The sequence below is a fragment of the Staurois parvus genome, unplaced genomic scaffold (assembly GCF_062004578.1).
Source record: "Staurois parvus isolate SC_StPar_1 unplaced genomic scaffold, SC_StPar_1.0 ptg000727l, whole genome shotgun sequence".
In the NCBI taxonomy this organism is placed as follows: Eukaryota; Metazoa; Chordata; class Amphibia; order Anura; family Ranidae; genus Staurois; species Staurois parvus.
Window position 1 is genome coordinate 959254 of NW_028318523.1, and position 18772 is coordinate 978025.

At 40.8% G+C, this 18772-nt stretch overlaps 1 protein-coding gene across 1 annotated transcript in view; it reads right to left on the reverse strand.

Moving 5' to 3' along the window:
* The window catches only part of TTC7A (tetratricopeptide repeat domain 7A), a 592416-nt gene that overhangs the window by 293101 nt on the left and 280543 nt on the right, over positions 1 to 18772 (reverse strand). The window contains exon 13 of the mRNA XM_089653910.1: positions 6551 to 6608. Within this exon, the coding sequence (XP_089510036.1) occupies positions 6551 to 6608 (58 nt within the window). The remainder of the gene's footprint in view (positions 1 to 6550; positions 6609 to 18772) is intronic.

An 18772-nucleotide genomic window follows, 5' to 3' on the forward strand; every position in this document is an offset into this window, starting at 1 on the left:
GCCTCTTTTTAAATTCCTTGGAGTGTCTACTTTCCAAAAAGGGGTCATTTGGGGGGGTTTGGTGCTATCCTGGCATGTCAGGGCCTCCAAAACTGTGATAGGTAGTGGGGAAGTGAAATGAAGAAGTTACGCACTTTCAGGCTTTCAAAGTGCTCATTGGATTTCAGGCTCCTGTATGTGGCTAGGCTCCCAAAAAGTGTCACATGTGTGGTATCCTCATACTCGGTAGAAGTAGCAGAATGTATTTTGGGGTATAATTCCACATATACCCATGGCTTGTGCAAGAAATAAATCATTTAAATGACAATTTTGTGTAAAAAAAAAAACAAAAAAAAAGTTTTTGTCATTTTCCAGAAACTTGTGGAAAAAAAATAAATCTTCCATGGACACAATATGTCTCTCAGCAGATAGCTTAGGGTGTCTGCTTTCCAAAAAGGGGTCATTTGGGGGTGTTTGTTCTATCCTGGTATTTTAGCACCTCAAGAGATGTGATGGGCGGTCAGAAAGTAAAAGCTGTGTAAATTTCAAATTATCTATACCATAGTTTGTAGACGCTATAACGTTCACACAAAGCAATCAATATACACTTATTGGGATTTTTTTACCAAAAACATGTAGCAGAATACATTTTGGCTTAAATTTATGACTAACTTTGAGTTTACGATATATTTTTTATAGCTGAAAGTAGAAAAAATTGTTTTTTTTTCAAGATTTTCGTGTTTTTTTGTTTATAGCGCCAAAAATAAAAAGCGCACAGGTGATCAAATACCACCAAAAGAAAGCTCTATTTGTGTGAAAAAAAGGACGTAAATTTCGATTGGGTACAGCATTGCATGACCGCGCAATTATCATTTGAATTAGTGCAGCGCTGTATAGCAAAAAAAGGCATAAATTACAGTATCTATACCATAGTTTGTAGACGCTATAACGTTCACACAAAGCAATCAATATACACTTATTGGGATTTTTTTTACCAAAAACATGTAGCAGAATACATTTTGGCTTAAATTTATGACTAACTTTGAGTTTACGATATATTTTTTATAGCTGAAAGTAGAAAAAATTGTTTTTTTTTCAAGATTTTCGTGTTTTTTTGTTTATAGCGCCAAAAATAAAAAGCGCACAGGTGATCAAATACCACCAAAAGAAAGCTCTATTTGTGTGAAAAAAAGGACGTAAATTTCGATTGGGTACAGCATTGCATGACCGCGCAATTATCATTTGAATTAGTGCAGCGCTGTATAGCAAAAAAAGGCATAAATTACAGTATCTATACCATAGTTTGTAGACGCTATAACGTTCACACAAAGCAATCAATATACACTTATTGGGATTTTTTTTACCAAAAACATGTAGCAGAATACATTTTGGCTGAAATTTATGACTAACTTTGAGTTTACGATATATTTTTTATAGCTGAAAGTAGAAAAAATTGTTTTTTTTTCAAGATTTTCGTGTTTTTTTTGTTTATAGCGCCGAAAATAAAAAGCGCACAGGTGATCAAATACCACCAAAAGAAAGCTCTATTTGTGTGAAAAAAAGGACGTACATTTTGTTTGGGTACAGCATTGCATGACCGCGCAATTATCATTTGAATTAGTGCAGCGCTGTATAGCAAAAAAAGGCATAAATTACAGTATCTATACCATAGTTTGTAGACGCTATAACGTTCACACAAAGCAATCAATATACACTTATTGGGATTTTTTTTACCAAAAACATGTAGCAGAATACATTTTGGCTTAAATTTATGACTAACTTTGAGTTTACGATATATTTTTTATAGCTGAAAGTAGAAAAAATTGTTTTTTTTCAAAATTTTCGTGTTTTTTTTGTTTATAGCGCAGAAAATAAAAAGCGCACAGGTGATCAAATACCACCAAAAGAAAGCTCCATTTGTGTGAAGAAAAGGACGTAAATTTTGTTTGGGTACAGCATTGCATGACCGCGCAATTATCATTTGAATTAGTGCAGCGCCAAACAGCAAAAAAAGGCCTGGTCATTAAGGGGGGTAAATCCTATGGGGCTCAAGTGGTTAAGTTATTCCAAAGAGCCACGGGTCAAGTCATTTCCACCCAGCAGCCCGCCCCTTTGTTTACCAATGCAGTCGGGCAGGAATGACCCAGCCTGTAGCACACCGAACTAAAAAAAGAGCATGAGTTTCAAGTTGGCTGGAAATTACTTTAGAGCAGTGTTTCTCAATTCCAGTCCTCATGGACCCCCAACAGGTCATGTTTTCAGGATTTCCATTATTTTGCACAGGTGATTTGATCAGTTTCACTGCCTTAGTAATTACCACAGCTGTTTCATCTGAGGGAAATCCTGAAAACATGACCTGTTGGCGGTCCATGAGGACTGGAGTTGAGAAACACTGCTTTAGAGGAACACCAGTCTCTACTCGGAACAGGGTGGATGTTTCAGTGTCACAATAAGCATTCACTCATTAATCAAACTTATATTTTGTACACATATACCAAAGACATAAAATCACTTGAATCCTCCTAGTCCAATTTATTCCACTGGGACCAACCCCTGGAGACTGCTATGCCTCCCGAAGGAAAAAGTCTCAACACAGATCAAGCCCAGGAAGCAACCCACTTTACAAGCGGAGCACCAGCAATCCTTCCCTGTTGTAATTCCAGCCAGCTGGGCAAAGTGGCACTCAGGAGGAAACAAAAAGAGGCTCCTTTTTACTTTCTTCCTGAATGCCCCTTTGTCTGGCTGCAGGGCATTATAACAGAGAAGGTTTGCTACAGCTTTGCAGATGTGTTCTTCATAAGGTGAGATCCTGAGCTTGATCTGTCTTAGCAGGCCCTTCTCTTGTTCAAATAATTTTATTATTTTAACATGGAACAGTACAAAATAATAAGCAAAAGTATGGGTCATTGAAGGTGTACATTAATTGCACAGTAAGAAACCCAATAATACAAGGTCAGGCATCACTAATAAAGAGGACTATCAAATGGCAGTTAAGGCCTAACAAAATGGGGAGGGGGGGGGGGAAGGATGGGAAGGGGCATACGGCTGCACGGTAGGGGGAGAAGGGGGAAAACCGCAGTATGGTTAAGGAATGGTACCATCAAACAAAAGATGCAGATTACGGATTGAGAAGGGAGTCATCAAAATTGGACGGGAGGAAATGCTCTACCCAGGGATTCCAAATCTTCTTGAACTTAGGGATGGAATCTAGGATAGTGGCTTCTATTTTTGCGTGAATCATTGCCTGAGTGACCCTTTTCGAAACTGCAGTCATACTCAACGAGGGAGATTTCCATGATTTAGCGATAACCTGCTTGGCTGTGGTGGTGACTTGTAGAATGAGTTTGAAATGCACCTTAGAGATGCCAGGTGGTCGCAGGTTAAGAAGCGCGATTAATGGATCGGGATAGAGGGTTACGGCACTGAGTGTAGATAATATTTTAAAAACCTCCACCCAAAATGCGCGGACGATGGAGAAATCCCACCAAATATGAAAAAAGTACCCAGGTCTGCGCAGCCCCTGAAACAAACTGAGGGGTAATCAGGGGTATATTTCGCAATTCTAGCCGGGACTAGGTACCAGCGGGTCAAAACTTTGTAATTGGTCTCCAGGGCCACAATATTCTGCGACGACTCTTTGGTGTTGGACCAAATAAGGTCCCAATCTGAGGGGTCAATTTGCCGTCCTAAATCCACTTCCCATTTATTTGTATACGAGGGGAACGCTGAGGTAGTTGAAGTTGTGAAGAGGGAATATAAATAGGAGATGAGGCCCCGTCTATGGGGGTCCCTGAGGCAAGCTCGCTCAAAAGGTGACAAAGTAGGTGATGGGTTGGGTGCCGTTGTGTACGGAGCAAAGAAATGTTTCAGCTGCAGATACCTGAATATCTCAGAGGCAGGGAGGTTATGGGATTCACATAGTGAGGCGAAGGATTTAAATTTATTCCTGCATACGAAGTGTCGGGTCTGGGTGAGACCAGCCGTAGACCAGCGAGCAAAGACGTGTTGTGCGGACCAGGCTGGGGGGAAGGCTGGATTTCGAAGGTATGAAAGGAGGGGATTATGTGGTGATTGTAGGAGATGGCCCTTCTCTTCCTCTACAGGTGTCGTAGCCATCTCCAAGGGGTAGTTTTGGTGGTTATTAGCTGAATCAAAAGGATCTAAGTGATATTATGTCTTTGGTATATGTGTATAAAATACAGGTTAGACCAGGGCTCTTCACACTTTCTAAACAGTTTACTGTCCTTCATGTGTTAGGAGGGCCAGACTGTGGCCAGTGGAAGTAGAGAATGCCCTGGCTTCAGTGGGAGTAAACGATGCTTCAGGTTTGGTGGTCAATGGGAGTGACCAATGCCCTGTCAGTGATTTTATTGCGAGGAATAGTGCCCTATAGTTGATATCAGTGGGAGGAATAGTGCCCAATTATTGGTATCAGGGAGAGGAATGGTGCCTCCTTGCTGTTATCCGTTGGAGGACTAGTGCCTTGTCATTGGTGCCTATGGGAAGAATAATGTCCCATCATTAGTGAACACTTCTTATGACATTCAAACATCCACACTGTCCTAAGGAAGTGGTTTCTACTGTAAAACACATCGACAAGGGTTTTAGGTTATGAATGTGGTAAAAATAGCATCATTTCTGTCTGAAAGGAAGAGGCTGTAATACGCATTTTTAAAAATGTACTGTCTTGTGCAAAATTTAAATTTTTATTTTAAATTACATTTTTGGATTTAGTACAAATTATTCTTTTGCGTGCTGCCACAAAGAAAATCCCAGGATCTGTGTTTATTTAATGTTTGCTATCACTTTAAAGCAACTCTACACCTATTAAATTTCAAAATAAAATGCCTGCCTTCATTTGAGGCTCCCAACCATGCAAGAATCCAAAAACAAGGACTTACACACCAGCTAACAAATATCTCTTATTTAATGTAAAAAAAGAACTGGAGAAAAAAACATTGAAAGGCTTGCAATGTAGAAATGTCCCTACGGAGGCTTTGTTTTTATACTGCCATCTTTGTACAAAGAATAAAAGAGACAATAATACAATGATACTTACTGTAGAACTTTGTTGCTGTCACCTTAAGAAAACAATAAATACCCCCCTTGCTGCTTACATCACTGATTTCCACTGCCGTTTACAAGATACACTGGCTGAAACACTTTCAACATCTGGCACATTTTTGGATTGGTCGGGTGTCTGGACCTCCACAGGGCTGTGGTTCCTTCCTCTGGTTTTTACATCATTATTGGGTCCTGCAGTGAAGAAGGGGCCACAGAGTGCATAGGTGACCAAGCATCTGACATGAAAGTGTTGGATGCTGATGATCTTTCAGCTAGTGTAACTTGTAAAGACAGTAGAGGTCCGCAATGCAGGCATTGGGAGGGGTAAGTATTCATCTTTTTCTTTGCAGGCATGCCTTTAAAAACAAAATTCCAGATATGGATATTTTTACATAGTAACATTGGTCCGGTTTGGACCAATGTCACTATGTGTATACCATACTATACCTGTGGGATCCCTCTAGAACCTGGAAATCACTGTAGTAGGCACCCTTACCCCAGTGATCTCCACTAGCTTCCCGGTCCCATGTGGAAAGGCTGGCCTGCTGCATTATGAACATAGGAGGTCAGCTGCCAGGCTCAGGCACTATTCAGAGAATGGTTTGCATTTTCTCAATGTATGCAAAGCATTCTCTGATTGGAGGAGGTGAGGAGCATGACATCACCTCTCCTCCTTGTGAAATAAAAGAACACTTTACATTTATTGAGCACATGAAGAGAGATCTCTGAATGGTGTTCATGCCAAGTGACCAACCTTCTGTGTACATAATGCAGAAGGGCAGCCACTTAGCATGTGACCTGGAAGCTAGTGGAGATCACTGTGGTAGAAGTGTCTACTACAGTTATTTCCAGCTTCTAGAACAGCCTCTTCCAACCTTTTTTTTTTACCCCAGGAGAACCCTTGAAATATGTTTCAAGTGTCTAGGAATCCCTACTAAGATTAGTCCATCTGGGGTCACAAGGAAAATGCCCCTTATATTGGTGGTCAGTGGAAGGAATTACCCTTTACAGTGCTGGTTCGAATGCCACCCTTACAGTTAGCTGAAAAGGTCACTGGTGTCATGCTACTGGCTCTGGCCAAGCGGCAATGGCCCTGGAACTACAATAGGAGGTCAACTAGCCACAGGTCAAGGAACTCCTAGTAACCTCTGGAGCAACCCTACAGTTACATGAAGCCCGGTTGAGAATGCCTGTTCTGAATGGATTCCACAGGTATGATATATTTCTTTCATCCCCTTCTACAATGATATGCATAGTTACACTATGTCCAAGCTGAACCAATATAACTATATAAAACTATATACAAATACCTATTGGATTATTCCTTAATTCCAATATAAAAAAAAAAAGACAAAGTCACTTTAGGTCACTAATCTGAACTAATTAGGAGATTTACATTTGCATGGCTACAGCTGATTGTTCCAATAGTATAGATCACTATTATTCTATGCTCACTTTCAACGCCACTATACAATCGTGATTAAAGTACACATAATCATAATCTTACTTCTGTAATGCCTGGAGAGCCTTCTTGCTCCAATCATCTTGAGTGCTTTTCTGAGTGGCTGCAACAATGAAAAATGTTTCTGTTGAGATCAGCTAAACACAATAAATTCTCAATGGCTAGCAAAGAATTGAAAGTTATGGAGAAGCTAATTCACCCTCCAAGTATTTATCTTCCAGGAGCTCAGTGTTTAAATGAAGGCCTGCAGTTTAAATATAATAAATTTTAACAACATATCCTTGCCAGATGTAGTATAATGAAATTTTCATTGCAAAAAAAATTAAACAGTTGTAGTCCTTTTTATAAACCCATGGAGATAACATCAAGATAAAAGCAGGCAGCATTATCACCTCTCCACTAGTAAGTAAATTATATGTATAGCATTGCGTGACATGGGACTGGCATATCTAATTGCTGGCTTTGCATACTCAGCAAGTCTTGGTTTCTGGACTCCCATGTAGATTAAAAAAAATGAATAAATAAACTTTTGCAGTTTGTGATCTCAAATGACCGCATGGGGGCACAGCAGTAGAGAAATCATTGAATCTAGCAGGTAAGAGTTGACACTTTCTTCCTTCTTAACCCCGTAGCTGCAGTTACAGGCTACAGGCAAGCTGCATATAAGGAGATCAATGCTAAAAGTTGCCTGGACAACAAACACTTTACTCCTGTGCTAGGAAAGGACTCAGTAGACCCAATAGGAATGTTCTGGAATTTTCTGGAATATGCACTGCTTGCTGCCCTCAAAAGACCGGGGTGGTCCAAATACACTGGATACAAATGGAGAAACAGAAAAAGGACGTACCGACCTAGTGCATTATCATTTAAAATAATTTAATTGAAAAAACAAAATAGGTATCATACTCACAATGGACATAATAACACAGGCATGTCAAACTGAACAAGATGTATGATCCAAACAACATCTGAGTCCATACGATGGAACCCTGGATGACCAACTGGCTAACGCGTTTCAAGGACACAACGTCTTCCTCGGAGCCAAGGTTATGTCCTCGAAACGCGTTAGCCAGTTGGTCATCCAGAGTTCCATTGTATGGACTCAGATGTTGTTTGGATCATACATCTTGTTCAGTTTGACATGCCTGTGTTATTAAGTCCATTGTGAGTATGATACCTATTTTGTTTCTTCAATTAATATTTTAAACGATAATGCACTAGGTCGGTGCGCCCTTTTTCTGTTTCTCCATTTAATAAAGTTGCCTGGCCCTGTGATGGCAGATGTAAAAGCACAGGGATAGCAAAGATAGCAGTGGCAGATGTGCAAAATTGCTTGGCAGACCAGCATATATCAAAAAAGCTAAAAGCTAAAAAACAGTAAAGTTATTCTTGAAAGTCTTGGAAAAAAAAGTTTTGTTTATAACAATATTCTCACAAAAGCAAGTGGCGTCAAATCTGACCTGTCAAAATATAAAAGAGATGAAACTTTACTACAGTAATGCGAAACCCAGTCATAAAAGAAATGTAAGTATAGGTTGCTCTAGTTCTAACAAAAAACAAACCTTGCTGTATATGGTTTGACTCCAAAAGAGTGTTTTTAAAAAAAGCAGATAATGGGTTCCATGGATCCAAGCAGATCACATGCAATATTTAGGTGTTTTCCCAAATACCGAATGCGATTCTGAAAATGTCAATTCACTACTACTTTATGTGGTATTTACTGCATAAAGCAAAAACACTCAGTAAATTCTGCATAAAACAGGAGTTAAAGTCAATGCACAAATGGAAATAAATGAATAAATGCACGGCAATTTTTTTTCTTAAATGGCATTGGCCTCCCCCCCAAAATCCATACCAGAACCAAAGGGCCTAGTATGGATTGGGACAGGACCGCATGCCGTTTTTTTTCAGCAATTTTTAAATGTCAGCAATTCTTTTCTTTACATTTAGCCTTCAGCCGGGAATCCCACTGGCAGCTGATGACTCCATCGGCTGTTAAGGACGCGGCGGCCGCCCACTCCTTACCAACCGTGACAGTTACTGGTTGTTAAAATTACTGCAAGGTTCCACTACTAAAATACCGCATCACTTCATAAAACAGCGCATGTTGTATTTTAGCAGAGTTTTTGTTAGTGAATTTCAAATTTCTTGGGGAAAGACGCAGTGCAGTATCTTACCGCATACTTTGGTGCGGTAAGATACCACTTTGTGAATGGAGCCCAATGTCCCTGAAGACCACATTCCACCACTTTAGCATGTGCTTCTGTTATCCAATGGTAAATGTAGGCTTAAGAGATAAACCATCAGTTAAAAGCTCCTGAAACTAAGCAAATACATCACTGTCAGTATATTAGACTACTTCTGGACCACCTAAACATCATGAAACCCCACCATCTCACTCAAAAAAGGTTACCTTTCTGCATTTGACTGGCAACCAGTTGACTTTGACAAACCATTTCTTAAGATAGAATGAAAAGCAACACTTTTTTTTTGTCATCTATGACACAATGGGGAGATTTCCATTTGCTTCCTGTCCCATACCAAAACAGGACGTGAGTGGAAATCCATCCAAAGTGAGGTATTCCCTTGTTGCCCCCAGAGTCACCAGAACTAGTGTCCCGATTGGAAGATGTCCCCTCTATCACTGTTCTGGTGACAATCCAAAATTCAGGATTTTCTTTCACTTTAGGTGATAACAGTAGACATGACAAAGAGAAAGGGTGTGAATATAACCTGCAGAGGATTGATCAATTAGACTGGCTGCTGCTAGCAAAATGTGTACTGGTGAACAAATGTGTGGGTGCAAACATAAAAATTGCTGCGCTGCCTCTACCAAAAATACTTTAAATAAATAAATGAACTCCCTACTACATAAAGAATCCCTACAAATGTGCATATACTACAATGCCTTGTGAGCTGACAATTATATCCCTCCTCCCCAGTGACTAAATCATAAATAAACCAATATGTAAATTCAAAGTGCTTAAAATGACAATAGTGCTAAAAATAGCACATATACAATGCCATCAACCTGTGTATACAGTGAAATTGTATAAAACAATATATATATATTGTTTTGGGATTTATTTTTTTTTGAACTATCGTTTTTTTTGGAACTTTCATATGTTTGTGTATATAGTGAAATTATATAAAACTATATATATATATATATATATATATATATTGTTTTGGGATTTTTTTTTTGGAACTTTCATATGTTTGCACAATTATTGGGACTTTAATATGTATATATTGTTTTATACAATTTCACTGTATACACAAACCTATGAAAGTTCCAAAAAATAAATATGAAAGTTCTAAAAAAAAAAAAAATCCCAAAACAATATATATATTGTTTTATACAGTTTCACTGTAGACACAAACATATGAAAGTTCCAAAAAAAATGAAAGTTCCAAAAAAAAAGATTCCAAAACAATATATATATATATATATATATATATATATATATATATATATATATAGTTTTATAGAATTTCACTGTATACACAAACATATTAAAGTTCCCAAAAAAATGAAAGTTCCAAAAAGAAAAATTCCAAAACATTATATATATTGTTTTATACAATTTCACTGTATACACAAACATGAAAGTTCCAAAAAAAAAAAAAATCCCAAAACAATATATATATATATATTGTTTTATACAATTTCACTGTATACACAAACATATGAAAGTTCCAAAAAAATGAAAGTAAAAAAAAAAAAATCCCAAAACAATATGTTTATTGTTTTGGGATTTTTTTGGGAACTTTCATATGTTTGCACAATTATTGGGACTTTATTATGTATATATTGTTTTATACAATTTCACTGTAGACACAAACATATGAAAGTTAAAAAAAAAATGAAAGTGCCAAAAACAAAATTCCAAAACAATACACATACACACATATATATATATATATATATATATATATATATATATATATAAACCGGTATATATATATATATATATATATATATATATATATATATATATATAGTTTTACACAATTTCACTGTATACACAAACATATGAAAGTTCCCAAAAAAATGAAAGTTCCAAAAAGAAAAATCCCAAAACAATACATATATTGTTTTATACCATTTCACTGCAGACACAAACATATGAAAGTTAAAAAAAAAAAAAATAATCCCCAAACAGTATATATATTGTTTTAGACAATTTCACTATACAGTTTGATGGGGTTGTATATGTGCTATTTTTAGCACTATTGTCGTTAAGCGCATGGAAGTTACATATTGGTTTATTTATGATTTAGTCACTGGGGAGGAGGGATATAATTGTCAGCCCACAAGGCATTGTAGTATATGCACATTTGTAGGGATTCTTTATGTAGTAGGGAGTTCATTTATTTATTTAAAGTATTTTTGGTAGAGGCAGCACAGCAATTTTTAAAAAGAAAGGATGATTCTCCTAAACGGGGGCGCAGACAGCAATTGAAAACCTGACACATGTTCTATCCCTCCCCACTCTATCCAAAACTAAAAAAGCGCCTTTAGTTAGCCAAGGACACCCACTGCTGTCTCAGCGAATGCGGAGGGAGAGTCCCGGGACAGCCGAGACTCTTGTGCACATCGCTGAATCACGATGGGGATCACATGAGTATTAGGAGGGCTAGGGGGGACAGACATTTTCAATAAAGGTAAAAGAAACTTGTTAGAATTCCATTTTGACCTCCTCTATGAGGATTGCAGACTAGTGCTAGGATCTTTGCAGATAAGCAAGTATTGCCTAAGCTGCTCAAAGTCAACTTGAAAAATGGGACCGTTTGCCCAAAAAAGGGAGCTCAGCAATTTGAGAGTCAAACAATACATACATCCAATGGCTTTTGGACAAGCCATGCCTCCGCAGGTGGACAGGATGCCTAAGGGATAAAGGGCACACATGTGCAGGCAAAAGCAGATTCAGGAATGCAAGAAGCATTCCATCAGGGAGGGCCAAAGAGAAGAAAGGATAAGTTCACCTTCCGTAGCATGTTACACCCATATTCGCTCCCCCCGATCCCCACTTTGACAGCTAGCGGGGTTCTTCTCCCCCCACACTAGCTGTCAAATTTGTAAAAAACATGGCCATGCGAATGAGAGACTACAAGTCCCAACAGCCTTAATGGCTGTCAGTTTATAGTCCTCAATGAACTACCATGGCGCTGTGAAGCACTGTGGTAGTTCATTCATTCTGTCAGTATATCTGCTTGCTCATACTGACATATCTGCAGGAGACCTGCATGGCACCAGAGATCTGCTGATCGCTGGCGCAATGGTTTACAGGCTCCTGCAGAAGAAAATAATAAATGCATATTTTTTACCTGCAAAAAAATGTGCATTTATTATTTTTTTCTAAAAGGTGAACTTATCCTTTAAGCTAGCCTAGCCTTAGATGGATCAAAATTCATCCAGTTCAGCAGGGACCAGATACGTTTTGATCCATCTATGGCAGTGGTTCTCAACCTTTCTAACGCCGCGACCCCTTAATACAGTTCCTCATGTTGTGGTGACCCCCAACCATAAAATTATTTTCGTTGCTACTTCAGAACTGTAATTTTGCATTGGGAGGAATAGTGCCCCATCATTGGTATCAGTGGGAGGAATAGTGCCCCATCATTGGTATCAGTGGGAGGAATAGTGTCCCATCGTTGGTATCAGTGGGAGGAATAGTGCCCCATCATTGGTATCAGTGGGAGGACTAGCGCCCCATCACTGATGTCAGTGGGAGGAATAGTGTCCCATCATTGGTATCAGTGGGAGGAATAGTGTTCCGCCATTGGTGTCAGTGGGAGGAATAGTGCCCCATCATTGGTGTCAGTGGGAGGAATAGTGCCCCATCATTGGTATCAGTGGGAGGACTAGCGCCCCATCACTGATGTCAGTGGGAGGAATAGTGTCCCATCGTTGGTATCAGTGGGAGGAATAGTGCCCCATCGTTGGTGTCAGTGGGAGGAATAGTGCTCCATCATCGGTATCAGTGGGAGGAATAGTGCCCCATCATTGGTGTCAGTGGGAGGAATAGTGCCCCATCATTGGTATCAGTGGGAGGAATAGTGCCCCATCATTGGTATCAGTGGGAGGAATAGTGCCCCATCATTGGTGTCAGTGGGAGGAATAGTGCCCCATCATTGGTATCAGTGGGAGGAATAGTGCCCCATCATTGGTGTCAGTGGGAGGAATAGTGCCTATCATTGGTGTCAGTGGGGGGAGGAATAGTGTCCCATCGTTGGTGTCAGTGGGGGGAGGAATAGTGCCTATCATTGGTGTCAGTGGGGGGAGGAATAGTGCCCCATCGTTGGTGTCAGTGGGGGGAGGAATAGTGCCCCATCGTTGGTGTCAGTGGGGGGAGGAATAGTGCCCCATCGTTGGTGTCAGTGGGGGGAGGAATAGTGCCCCATCGTTGGTGTCAGTGGGGGGAGGAATAGTGCCTATCATTGGTGCCAGTGGGAGGAATAGTGCCCCATTGTTGGTGTCAGTGGGAGGAATAGTGCCGCATCGTTGGTGTCAGTGGGAGGAATAGTGCCCCATCGTTGGTGTCAGTGGGGGGAGGAATAGTGCCTATCATTGGTGTCAGTGGGGGGAGGAATAGTGCCCCATCGTTGGTGTCAGTGGGGGGAGGAATAGTGCCCCATCGTTGGTGTCAGTGGGGGGAGGAATAGTGCCCCATCGTTGGTGTCAGTGGGGGGAGGAATAGTGCCCCATCGTTGGTGTCAGTGGGGGGAGGAATAGTGCCCCATCGTTGGTGTCAGTGGGGGGAGGAATAGTGCCCCATCGTTGGTGTCAGTGGGGGGAGGAATAGTGCCCCATCGTTGGTGTCAGTGGGAGGAATAGTGCCGCATCGTTGGTGTCAGTGGGAGGAATAGTGCCCCATCGTTGGTGTCAGTGGGGGGAGGAATAGTACCCCATCGTTGGTATTAGTGACACAAATGATGGGGCACCATTCCTCCCACTGACACCAATGATACTTACCTTGCTGACCCCTGCTCCAGCCTGGGCTCGCTCTCTCCCTCTCCCATCTACAGCCTGCAGAAGCAAAATTTGCACTTACCTGTCAGCTGTCTTCCTTCTCTGGCCTCTCTCCTCTTCACTCGGTCCTGCAGCTCCCTCGATCTTCTTCGATCTGCGCGCTCTGCCGCTCGGCTCCTCCTCTCCAAGCTCCACGTCCTCGCCGGTGATTGGCCGCCTGTGTGCCTCTCCTGAGCTACAGTTCCGGTGGCCAATCAGCGGCGAGGAGGTGGAGCTGTTGAGTGATCCCGGAGGTGTGGCCAGGTTACAGGGGCAGCATATCATCCCGCCCACAGATCGCGAGACAGAGCAGCGGTGTCTCGGTTCCTAAGACCATCGGAAATATGTGTTTTCCGATGGTCTTAGGCGACCCCTGGGAAATGGTCGTTCGACCCCCAAAGGGGTCGCGACCCCCAGGTTGAGAACCGCTGATCTATGGTGTTTCCCATTCAAGAGAAGTATATATAATGATCAACTTCTCTTGAATAGGACTATTAGAAAATATTTATTTGATCAGCTCCTGCAGCTGATTGATCGCACAAATATTTTCAAATGAATATTTTCCAATAGTCCTGTTCGAGAAAAGTTGACCATTATATTGACTTCTCTGGACTGGAAATGGCCATAGACGAATTGAAATTCATCCGGTTCCTGCTGAACTGGCGAAATTTTGATCCATCTATGGCCAGCTTAAGCATTTCTTCTCTTCGCACTTCCCTGATGGAAGCCCTCCTGCATTCCTGATTTTGTATTTGATCGGTGTGGATAGAGGAATCCGTTCAGCTTTTTTCAATTGGCCCGCTGGCTGATTGAAGAAAATGATCCATGTTTGGCCAGCTTTAAGCTGTCTATGTACCCATCAAATGTCAGCCTGTACAACACCCATTCATGTCCAGATAGCTGACTGTGATATGAAAGACAATAAACCACACAGAACCACAGATGAGTGAATGGTGCCCTCGTAATTTTGTGTATGAGTGTGAGATGTACAGTTGCAAGAAAAAGTATGTGAACCCCTTGGGATTACATGGAGTTTTGCATGAATTGGGCATAAAATGTGCTCTGAACGTCATCTAAGTCACAACAATAGAAGAACACAGTCTGCTGAACATAATACTATACAAACATTAGATGTTGCCATGGTTTAATTGCACATAACATGTAAACATTCACAGTGCAGGGAGGAAAAAGTATGTGAGGCCCTAGCTTAATGAATTCTCCCAGAGCTAATAGGAGCCAGGAGTGAGCCAACCTTGACTCCAATCAGTGTGATGATATTGGATGTGTTGCTGACAGCTGTCCTGCCCTTAAAAAACACACAACCGTTTTGGGTTTACTGGTTTCAAGAAGCACTGTCTGATGTGAACCATGCCTCACAGAAAAGAGCTCTCAGAAGACCTACGATCAAGAATTGTTGACTTGCTTGAAGCTGGAAAGGGTTACAAAAGTATCTCCAAAAGCCTTGATGTTCATGTGTCCACGGTAAGACAGACTGTCTACAAATGGAGAAAGTTTAGCACTGTTGCTACTCTCCCTAGGCGTGGTCGTCCTGTAAAAATGACTGCAAGAGCACAGCGCAGAATGCTGCATGAGGTAAAGAAGAATCCCAGAGTGTCAGCTAAAGACCTACAGAAATCTCTGGCACATGCTAACATTTTTGTTGACACATCTACAATAAGGAAAACATTAAACAAGAATGGAGTACATGGGAGGACACCAGGGAGGAAGCCATTGCTGTCCAAAAAAATATTGCAGCACGTTTGAAGTTTGCAAAAGAGCACCTGGATGTTCCACAGCACTACTGGCAAAATATACTGTGGACAGATGAAACCAAGATTGAGTTGTTTGAGAAGAACACACAACACTATGTGTGGAGAAAAAAAGGCACAGCGCACCAACATCAAAACCTCATCCCCACTGTAAAACATGGCGGAGGGAGCATCATGGTTTGGGGCTGCTTTGCTGCCTCAGGGCCTGGACGGATTGTTGTCATTGATGGGAAAATGAATTCCAGAGTTTATCAAGACATTTTGCAGGAAAACGTACGACCATCTGTCCGCCAACTGAAGCTCCGCAGAGGATGGGTGATGCAACAGGACAATGACCCAAAGCATACAAGTAATTCAACAAAACAATGGCTGCAACAGCACAGAATACGCCTTCTGGAGTGGCCCAGTCAGGGTCCTGACCTCAACCCGATTGAAATGCTGTGGCATGACCTTAAGAGAGCGATTCACACCAGACATCCCAAGAATATTGCTACACTGAAACAGTTTTGTGAAGAGGAGTGCTCCAAAATTACTCCAGATCATTGTGCAGGTCTGATCTGCAACTACAGGAAACGTTTGGTTGAGGTTATTGCTGCTAAAGGAGGGTCAACCAGTTATTAAGTCCAAAGGTTCACATACTTTTTCCTCCCTGCACTGTGAATGTTTACATGTTATGTGCAATTAAACCATGGCAACATCTAATGTTTGTGTAGTATTATGTTCAGCAGACTGTGTTCTTCTATTGTTGTGACTTAGATGACGTTCAGAGCACATTTTATGCCCAATTCATGCAAAACTCCACGTAATCCCAAGGGGTTCACATACTTTTTCTTGCAACTGTATGAGATGTTCTCTTTAAAATAATTATTGTGATATATTATTATAAGCTTTTGAAGTCTGGTCTTCTATAACTGTAGAGTAGAAAGAGTGCTTTGTGTCTTCAATAGTGCATAGTAATTGTCTCCTCTGCTTGCCAGGTCCCAGGAGTTTAATTACAGCCCAAGTTTACCACACTTGAGCTACCACAAACTGTGGATGTTTTAGAACAAAATAGATTCACACAATTTCACTGTAACAAAAAGCTTCGAAAAATCCAACAGTGCTTTTATTATTATAGTGTGCATGAAATAGTTATTTATATACAAAATTATAAGATTTTTTTCTTTTTAAGTCATGGTAAACGTTCCCACCTGCCCCTTGTGTTTTGCACCTATATAAGATGTGTATTGTTCATGTAGTTTCATTGTGTTATTTGTTGCCCTGTGTCAGCAGTTTCAGTTTGTGTTCAAACATGAAGCATGTGGCATGGCACTGTACAGTTTAATGCATGACCTCTCGATTGTAGTCTGAGAACTGACACTTCCTGTGGAGAAACTACATATCCCACAATCCCTGGGTCTCTCAGTTTAGTGCTCCTGAAGATGAGAGCTACACAAAAATTAGATCTAACAAAGACACAAGCAGGCAGAGCATTCACAGACACACAGAGAGCTCACTCATGTAGCATTTTAAATCACATTAGCAATCTCACATTGATGATGCAACACAGAGGGGATGTTGGGGTATGCATTGGGCGCTATGTGACCCTGAACAGGAAATTGTCCTATGCCCTTGGTGCACAGAGCTAGCTAGCTGAAGAAATACATGAACATAAGGGAATCAATCAGCCATAATACTACAAACTGACACCACATGTCAGCCCATTGTTACAAGGTAAGGAAAACAAACAACACAGGCAATATACCTTCAAAAACAAAGAAAACATTTAAAAGTGAACAATGGCTTTAGAGAATTGGCTCTTCTGTATAATGTGTGGCTGAAAGAAGAGATGTCAATGTAATAATGCATATCAGCTAGTTAGAGTATTCCTTAAAATGTTTTCACAAACTTCCTTAAATGTTTCAACCTAAACAAGTAGTTGAAAATCTGATTGGTTGCTAAGAACACAGACTTCATATTGATTCTGATATGTTCCTGTTTGCTTCTTCAAAAGACAACCTCAACCTTGACCCCCAAGTGATAGGGCAACCTGATTACATTGATGTTCTGGAGGGACTGATTTCAGTCACATTTGCTTCAGACTGGCTCCATGGGGGGAAGGAGTGAGAGTTGTTGGAACGGGATGGGGAGGTACATACCCAACCTGACTCTTCCACCCCTTTTTCTGCTCCTCCCCCCTTTTTTTTCTCTCTCTTTCTCCAACTCTCCACTTCCAACACCTTTACTGGGTATAGATATACCAATGGTCCTGTGTACCTAAGGGATCCCACTCCCCAACCCCCTCTTAGCACCCCTCCCTAATGTTGAATAAGTAAAAACCTTATGCAATATGTTGACATAGGGTTTCTTATGCATAAGATCAAAGACCGATGATACCAGTGCACGGGAGCCACATGGCCTGGGACTGGTTATGTATATCTACCTTGTCAGGATGTAGGGTGTTACTTTACCGTGTATAACAGGCTAACTCAGTTGGGTTATATGAATTTCTGGGAGCTCTCATGCATGTATTCTACATGTATACGTGATATCTGGATTGCCGGATTGGATTGGGTTTATTTACAGTATGCATAATGAAAAAAAGTTGTTTTTTGTATAGAGTATCTCTCTGGGATCAGTGTTGTTATATGTCCACCAAAATTCTCCACCCTGCCTATTTGCTATGGCCTTCATAAAACCAAATGATGCTGTTAAGCCAGCGATAGACGGTTCAAGTCTTGGCTGGTTCAGGAACTAGCCAAAATTCAAAACATGTATGGCAGGCTGAATGTACCCAAGTTGATCGATCAATCAACTTGGGTACAACCAGCCTGTTGGATTTTACATGTGATTATCACTAGCAGCTGTTATAGCAGCTAGGAATAATCACTGTCTTCTCAGCACAATGGCTCGGCAAGAGGGATTCCCCCATCAACACTGACTGTGTTGATGGGGGAATTGAGGGAATCTCTTACCTGAAAAGCTGTCTATGGCCTGCCTCAGGCTTATCAGATAACTGGAGAATCCCATTGCAATGACCTTTTCATGGAGTTGTAAGAAAAGATAAGGATACAAACTTCTGTGAAGAAAACCGACCAAAATGATTCTCAAGGAAATTAGAGGAAGCTGGCGGATGATTCAACTAACTGATGCTGACTAAAAAGAGATAGATAAAGGCAGAGTGCACCTGAATTTAAAAATTGAACATTTGCTGTCTTTTAGGGAACATCAAGAAATGTTTATTAAGCAGTAGAATTCCTCCTGAAAAATAGTAGTGCATGTGCTATGCCTTGAGTCTCATAGTAGTAAATCTGTAGTGTAAAATTATATAAGATATTGAGCCTCCAATTGTTGGTCTTACAGGAATTGGGGTGAGATTTGGTATGTCACTACCATGGATGGTTGCACTGGATGGACTTTTGTCTTTTTTCAGCCAGACTAACTATGTAACTACTATGTTGCTCACTGTTCTCCTTGCTGGAAAGAAAGCTGCACCTATGGAAC